General features: G+C 29.3%; 1 protein-coding gene across 1 annotated transcript in view; it reads right to left on the reverse strand.

Moving 5' to 3' along the window:
• LOC106456834 (acetyl-CoA carboxylase-like) overlaps positions 1-9,325 on the reverse strand; it is an 87,531-nt gene that overhangs the window by 57,361 nt on the left and 20,845 nt on the right. The window contains exons 13-16 of the mRNA XM_022382608.1: positions 8,269-8,458; positions 7,771-7,895; positions 6,523-6,636; positions 5,068-5,271 (exon numbers count right to left, since the gene is read on the reverse strand). Coding sequence (XP_022238316.1) covers positions 5,068-5,271; positions 6,523-6,636; positions 7,771-7,895; positions 8,269-8,458 — 633 coding nt within the window. The remainder of the gene's footprint in view (positions 1-5,067; positions 5,272-6,522; positions 6,637-7,770; positions 7,896-8,268; positions 8,459-9,325) is intronic.

The raw sequence follows: 9,325 nt of genomic DNA on the forward strand, positions 1-9,325 counted from the left end.
AAACAAAATAACATGAAACCAAGCACACATATGAACTGATATTTTTATTTCCTACATGTTCACTCTAATGTTATTTGACAACACTGTTTTAAGTTTATTTTTTTAACATAATTCACCACAAATTACTTTAACTACTTTATTTTTAATGAAATTGTCAATAAAAATTAGACACTCAAGTAATACAATTTAAATATTACAGCAGCTAAGCTACAAACAGTCTTTATTGAGTTTATTGTATTTCCATGAACCACAACTGGCAACATAATTGTGCAGTAGCAGTTACCTTTTAAAATATTGTGTTTTTGTCATATTAATATCTTTATTTTTTTTGTATAAACTACGTGTTACAAACCACTGATCATCATTTGTACTGTTTGAACATTTGATTAAGACTCACTCACTCACTTAAATGCTAGACATAAACTATTCTGTATAGAGTAAAAATTAGATACTTCAACCTCATAAACTGTGCTATATTGAAGCAATATAGTGCTAGAACAGTTGCATTAATCATAGCAAATAAAAGTAAGAAAACACTGAGTCAGATTTAACACATGGCCAAAATTGATTCAAAGTAAGAATAGTTAGTATCAATTACTTTGAAATAAATTAACTGTTTTAAGAATTGATAGGACCGAAACTTATAAATTTGAGGTTAATTGTGGAACTGAACTAATAGTGAGATGTTATACTTTGATTACATGTACATGAGCAATCTGTCAAAAGAGACTAGCTTAAATATAACTCCTTATTTAATAAATAACACCTATGTAAGTAAGAATATGGTACTGAACACCAAACAAACAGCATAACTTCAACTTACCTACAATACAATTCCTAAAGTAAAATTAACCATACTTATCCATAAATTTATAATGTATACAACTACTATGTTAAAAAATAAAATGCCTTTTTTTAACTTGAATTTGAAATTTAACCAATGGCAATAATTTTTCACATCATCAGATCCACTAGTATTATTTTTCACTGTTCATTGTAGTATCATTTAAACTTGTGCTGGAAACTTAAGGTATTTCAGTGTCAACAATATTTGAACAAGAACAGTAACAAACAAACTGACCAAGATGTCCTTCATAAAATGTTTTAGTAAAGGTAAGAATATATAAACTATAAAATGAACTTTATTACATTCATATCACCATATTCAAAATCCAAGACACTAACAATTTTGATTTTGAAGAAGTAATCTTATTTTCACTATTAGATTTCTTAGTATTATTTTTTGGAAACTCTCTTTGCCCTCTTTTTGTGGATAACTTTCTTTCAATGGATATGCTATCGTAGTCAACTAGATTTACTTTGATTGAAAAATCTTTTCACCTTGCAGTTTGAAGTACTTGGATGCATAGTATAAACTTCTGATGTTTCCATTCTGTATTCTATAATCATTTTCTATACATTAAAACAAGAAATATCACAGAAAAAAAAAGCTACAGATTTCTGGCCAGAAGATGGAAAATATTGAATAACTTTCCAGTGAAAACATTACTGACCTTTCATTTTCACAGATAATCCACAGCTATCATTCTTACTTGTTTTTAATAAATTTGACAAATTTCCAGAAGTTACATACTCCAGATTTATCATGGTTCATAATAGGGATTACCCATTTGTTCTTCTTTATTATTATTCTACCAGCACACAACAAAAACGTCTGAGTATTATAATAAAATCTGGACAATTTTAATAAATACATCACTGTACATTGTGTATGGCAGTTTTTAAGTTTATTTGACTACCTAACAAGCAAAAGTGGCTGTATAACTGTTGACACTCAATCATTTTAATGTAATCTATGATTTATATGTAGCATCATAATCTAATATACATGCATATGTACATAGCTGCTTACAGGCCGTGGATATAATTCAATGTTTATATGGCAGGCATGACACATGTACCATAGCAATTATTAGCTTATTGTTGTAACTGTATTGTTGATGCATATGATTTATTTATGTATAGGGTTCCTGCCCTTTTGGACACAACATTGTTAACAGGATCAGTTTGTTTTACCACTGCATGATTTAGTTCAGCCATGTTACACAAACATCTAGGCTGTCTCTCACAATAGAAATCTTTAAGCCTTAATTTAAAAGATAGCACCAAGCTTAATTTCGAGCATTCTATCGGCAATCACAGTGATCACTGAGAGTAAGTGTCAAATTATAGCCAATACTGCATGATTGCAAATTTTATAGCTACTGCAGATAGAGTAGCCATCTTTGAAGCTGGCTATAAGGAGTGGCAGGAATCATGCAAGCATGAGATGGCAAAAATGATGGTGACTCTAGGAAAAAGTGAGGCAGAAGTTTTGTAGATATATATTTTATTTAGAAAATATTTAGTTTCAGATCAAGTATACAGCAGCTACAGCCCACCAGAGGGTCATCACAGTGAAAGAGGGTCATAGAAGTGTCACGACCCAAACTCCATCAAAAATGGAGGGGGGGGAAAGAGGTATATTAATATAATCAATTCATGATTGTTAATTAACATGTTTTCAACCCTGTAGAGTGTGCAGAATGTCGCTCTAAGATGAAATCTGGCCAGCTGCAGCAAAACAATGACTGGCCTTACTGGCTAGCGGAGAGGAGGAAGGGGAATATAACAACTATAAGAAATATTAAAAATGCTTATTTGTACACATATGCTTTTATATTATGACACATTGTCTTATATTTGCATTGAATATATATATATATATGCATGCATCTATACAACTTGAAATTTTCATATGGCTTCCTATATATAAAACTTTACAAAAAACTACAAAGCCTGTACGTATATATTAAGATATAAATGCTAGCCAACATGCATGTATACAACTCATGTGGTTATAAAATCCAGTCCATGCACCATTCCAATATAGTTCAGTAGTCCCTCCAATCTAGAGTTTACAGACTCCCCATATAGCTACAGGGTATAAATATAGTAGCTATATATATTTTACAAGTATATACATAACATGTGGTATGTTGATCATCATGCATCATAGTGATCATACATGCAGTATTACTATCAGTGATAACATTATGGGAAGGATATTAGCAGCAATAGCCAATCCATTCTGCATGAAGCCAATCCAAGGGTTGTTCTTGTTTACCAAGAGAACATCATACAATCTCCTAAATATTACAGCTTTTAGACATGGAATCAAAATAGGGATTTGTAGTTTGAGGAAATAATGTCAACACTACGTCTCAAACCTTGTTTGTTTATGTTTTTGGCAACTGCATTTTCACTTTAAGCTACCTATCTTGTTTCAGTATTTTTTTTTAAGATCCCTATTCCTCCTTTTTAAATTAACAATTTTTAATAATCATGTCACAAATATGGGCCTGATTAAGTCACAAATTTAAATTAACAGTACCAAAGATGACAGATAAACATTTAACTTCAATGGTAATAGAAGTAATATTGTAATTATGATATAATAATAGTACATCATCATTGCCCATTATTTGTATCATGTTCCTCTACTTTTAATGCTTGGAGACGGCCTGAATAGGTAATGAAGAAAAACTTCAATATAAGTTTAATATAACAGCAAATGTACAACATTTCGACAAGGTTTTGTCATCCACTACTTTGAACATTATCCTCCTTTAAACATGAAAACTCATAAACACCTGGTAAGCTTCAATAATGAGCAAAAAATCCCACCAGCAACAGAATACAACAAAGAAAGTGCAATTGAAATGATATTATGAGCTCTATCTCATTGGAAGCCTATGCTGAGCACACAGAGAACAATGTGATGGAAATTGATATTAATTTTGTTGTGAGGTAATATCACACTGCTATGACCTACTAACTTACCAGAAAACTTACAACCCAAAAAGTTTTATGATTTAAATACAAAATCTTCTATAAATACTTTTGGACATTTAAATTCAGGAATACATATTATTATTATTATTTTGAGAGTATGTTAAAAACTTTTTTTAGGGAAATATTTAAGATCTCTACTCAAACTAATTAAAAGACAAACAAAAATTATTTTAAGTATTCATTAAATAAAGTTCATAATAAAAAATATATATTTTTATTTTTGATTATCCTAGAATACCTTGAAGTGTGGACCAGTGAAACTCTAAATATATAAATAATGTTGGTTGAAGTAATTTTTATTTAACCTAACTATTGAATATTGTATGAAATAAGGTTTACTGTATAAAATATAGCTATCTCTATTTTATAAGTGTTCTTGCTTTATGTAGTGACATGCATTTGAGAGCTATGGCTTGAATTCAAAAGCAGAAATAATTAATAAAGTATCTTATGTAACTAGGACATTCCCAGTTAAGTTAACCATAGTAGAGTAGCCTGAACACTAAAACATGCTGCACCTTTATGTACAATACATCATGGTAATGCAATCTGAACACTATAACGTGCTGAATCTCTATGTACAGAATATAAAATGTGATGACTTGTTTTTGTCAAATATTTATGAAAAGCTACACAATGATTATCTGCACTAGCCATTCTAATTTCAAATTGATAGACTAGAGAGAAGGCAGCTGGTCAACTGCTCACCTTCAACTCTTGGGTTACTCTAATTTGACCATCACTTTTATAATGCACTCACTGCCCCAAAGTGCAATGGAACACAAACCATGGACCTTCAAGTTCACAGTCCATTATGCTAACAACTCAGCCTGAAACATTATAACCTTTATGTACCATACATCATTGTAATGCAATCAAAACACTAAAACATAATGTACCTTTTAATATATGTACTACAATTAATAGTAATGTGTATTAAACCAAATCACAAACACTTGTCAAACATCTATGTTGCATATACTGTATACTGATTGCATAAAATAAACATCTACACATGATACATATATTTAACTGTATCCTTACCATTCAGACATAATACTTTTTGACTTGTGCTTATATTTGAAAATAAAAATTAGCCAAAGCTTTTAATAAAGTAAAGAACTTAAGAATAATTTACACATTCCTGTCACTATATTTCATTACTTTAATTTCTTTCTGATAAACTACGACTAAAGAAGGAAAATCTCCTACCTCCAGAGCTGCTCTCTGAACAACTACATTACTGTGGTAAAAAAAATCATGCAAAACATCAAAAATTGACGTCTCTGACATGATTAGTTTCTGAAGGTTTTCTGGACAGAAGTCATGTCCATACATATCTACTGCTGATAGAAATATTGATTCCATCTGATTATGTCTTTGTTCATAAGCTGGTTGGTGTGCTGCTATCAAAACCTAAACAAAAGATACATCTCTGGTTAGAAATAATTAATGAAACTTTAACCATATAAAAGAAATAAACATAAATCTTTGGATATATCTAGAATCTAATTTTAATTTTGCTACAGTGTTAAAGAATTAAGGAAAACCTAAAATCTTAGAGACTGGAAGCTAATCATAATGCTAACTTTAAAAATTGATCAAAATCCTCCTAGCTTTGGAAATAACAAAGAGAACACAATTCTTAGAAGTTCTAAAAACATAAAAAAATAAATTAAAGAAATAATGGATAATAAGTGTGGAATGTTTAAAGATAAATAAAGAACTAGTGTTTGTGTGTGTGTGTGTGCATGTGTAGAATTAGAAGACAGTGAAACTAAAACAGAAATCTCACACACAGAAAAAAGAAAGTGAATTAAAAGTTCATTTTTGTGGTAGATAATAAACAAAAATGTCCAAAACATTAAGCAGTTATGATGATTACCAAAAATTAAATGGATAGAGAAAAATATTTATTCTAATTAAGCAACTACTGCAATAAAAAATATAATCTTAAGAAATTAAAAAAACTGAACAATATAAATATGTAGTAAATAACTCAACACTTCAATAAAGTTGTGCTTGATATATTAAATTTTCTTTCCATACTTATGGAGTCTCCATGAAGTAGAATATCAGATGAAACTGTGATCAAACTTTGTCAAGTTTTCTCAAGACTGGGATGAATCACCCATATTAAATAGCTTTACAGTATAAAACCAATATAATAATCAAAGTTCATTTCATGTGTATTATAACAAATGCAAGGTTTTAAGAGCTCAACTGTAAGATAGTGTTGAAGAAAGACCATTAATAACTGCTTCCGGTCAGTTTTGAGGTAATTTTTCTGTATCTACCTGATTTTATTGATTAAATTTCAGCCATTTATCCTATTATAAAATTAAAGGCACAAAGATTGTTAATATAAGATGGCTTAAATTTTTTTAATTGGAACAAAAAATCAAGACATGAAACAAATCAAGAAATTTATAATTACTAGTTTATGATTTTTTCTTTTAATAGATTTCTCAACCAAAATGAGATAACTTGTAACAAGGAGCTTTCCTTCTATATCCTTACAGTGCAGTACCAATTGTATCATACCAATCGACAGTGGTCGAGGTAGTAGCAGAACAATACAGTAATAAATTAGATATAGCATCAATATGGAAGATTATTATAGCTGTTGTTTGTTTATGTACAATACTTTTTTTTCATATGATATACCTGTCTTGCCCGTAAAGCAACTTTGGCATTTTCTGACTTGTTCAATGTTGTCAGTTCATGAAGAATACAAGATAGTTCATCAGTTAGTCCAGGTTCATGTCCACAGAGGTGATCCTATTTGAGAAACATTCAAAATAAAAAATTATAAGTAGATGACAGAAATACATTCTAAAGTATGTTTTTATCTTTCTAATGTTAATATATGTATTTTAGCTGAAATATTTATAAACAGCCAAATTAATCAATTTACTGACAATAAATTTAAATTAAAATATTTCTTCCTATCACCATAATACATTTACTTAAACAAGAAACTAACTCATTTCATACAACAACAGTTGTTATGGTGTGTACACCTTCTATAAGCCGGTATACACACCATAATTATTGTGGTAACAAATTGCTTAGATAAATAGAGTTCCAACCACCACTATGCATGTTGTATCCCAGCCACCCTGAAGAGCTCTACATTGAGCGACACACACATCACTGGAAATGAATACGACAAATACAGAGTGGTTAAAATACTATTATTATACACTCTTTTAGTTCTTGAAAATTCCTTATGGACTAGATTAGGAATATAGTGCTTAAAAATGTAACAGGCCTAATATGAATGTTTTATAACATTGACTGAATCATGTCAACACAAATGAAATGTAGCCTCAGAATATACATCTATTATTATCAGTTTCCTATATTTAAATATATACTATCAATTTAATTTTCACATGTTTAATAAAAACATTTTCTGTTTTGTATTAGACATTCAGGAAACCTATCACATCAAAAATTCTAGAACATACAAAATATGAAGAAACGTTCATCTAAAATTTACTTTTGAGTAATTGAATAATCACAGTAAAAAACAAAACAACAACTTTACATATAAATAGATTACCTTAACCAAGATCAGAGCCGAGATATCAGCAGTTTAGGAAATTAGTCTCCGCAAAACAGTTCTGATGTAGTAGTATTGTTTTATAACTACTTCATTTGTTATTGGCATAAAACATTTTCAAAATGTTGTTTTTGGTTATACACACACACACACTTTCATACTATTTCATAATATTCACAGTATTCAACTGATTATGATACAGACCTTGTTGTCCAGCACAAGCAAATGTTTCATATTTCAAATACGTTCTACTGCTACATACCCATAGTAGAGATTATTATTGGGTTATAACAAGGTTAAATTTTAAAGTATTCCTACTCAAAGTATGGGTTAAAACAATAACTTACTATCAGTTTGATGATGAGGAAGTTTTTCTTATCAACTTTCAGATGAGAGAAAATTTTGTTGACAACAGTTCCAATATCATCTCGATGTTTTTCCCTGAGCAATGATACACATTTATCATAATGGCCTGAAAAAAATATAAATAACAAAGAAACCTTTAATCAGGCAAAAAGTCAATGTGAAATTACAAAATTATCATTTCAATAATTGTAATTTTATAAATTTTCTTTACATTTCAGAACATTACTCTCCAAACAAAATCTTTACTGGTTTATTTTCTGAAAATCTTCAGTCAATTAAAAAACCACATTTCCCATAAAAGTATACAATAAATCACTTATCTAATGCTCAGCAGAGTATAAGAAATTCCATAGTTTTTATGTACCTAAAAATTAAAAAGAATATTTATAGAATATAAAACGTACATACAACTCAAATCAATATTAATCCACTAACGATGTAACAAAAATATTTCCTTTTTTAAAGGTAACCTTGTGTACCTTGTTGAAAATCCATTTCTACAGATAGATACTGCCGTAGCAGATCTTGAACGGCTGCTTTAGTCCTTCCACGAATTCCATTTCTGTAGCGTTGGACTAGTTGTACAATCCCTTGTGTAAGGGAAAAAAACATGTCTCTGTCTGAGCGTTTCTGAAGTGTAGTGAAGTAGCCATCGATGACACTAGCAATCTGTGAGTAATGTTTAATTACAGATTAAATATACTAGGTCAGTTTTGAAAACTTTTTTTCTGAATTACATTGTGCACAATAAACACTATGAGGAACAATTCTGTTTAATAAAACTTTCTTTCTCACAGATATATGGATGTATTGTACTTTCTGACAAATGTTACAAATTACAAAATACTAGTCACATCTGCATCTAAATGAAAAAACATCTCAAAGTTTGAGGCAACAACTTCAAGGTTCATTTTTGGAGAAAATTAATGATGAAGAACATGCATATTATATTTGGAAGACTGAAAGTTTCCAGTTAACAAATCAAATGAACCAGGATAAAATGGCCCTCTAGATATTTCAATGCATAAAATTTTAAAATATTTAATTATTTTAGAAATAAGTATAATTTAATTTTTTAATAACTAATGTTATGAAGACATGTGACATACATACACAAAAACCACCAATAATAAATTCTATACACAGTTTTCTAAGACAGAAACACTTATACTGGACAACCACTGGTTTTGATGATATGCAAATGTTATAGAACAGACAAGTTTTCTAGTATTTTTAGGCCAAAAGCATATAACTGACTGAACTAATGTGTAATGAAATCTTATTTATAAAAATTTTGTTGTTGTAAATTAATTCTTAAACGTACTAATATATTATATTTTCTAAATATTTTACAAATAAATTACATTGGACAACAGTAATTTGTTTATTCTAATAAATATTGCATACATACAGTAGTTTCCAACTTTTATCATACATCTTTTTAAAACAATATGCCTGTTTGTTTCAGTGTGTTTTTTTCCTGGAAGAAATATGCACAATGTTAAGTTGTTTTCAAGTCCTTCATTATCAAATACA

Source organism: Limulus polyphemus, unplaced genomic scaffold (assembly GCF_000517525.1).
Source record: "Limulus polyphemus unplaced genomic scaffold, Limulus_polyphemus-2.1.2 Scaffold262, whole genome shotgun sequence".
Taxonomy (NCBI): domain Eukaryota; kingdom Metazoa; phylum Arthropoda; class Merostomata; order Xiphosura; family Limulidae; genus Limulus; species Limulus polyphemus.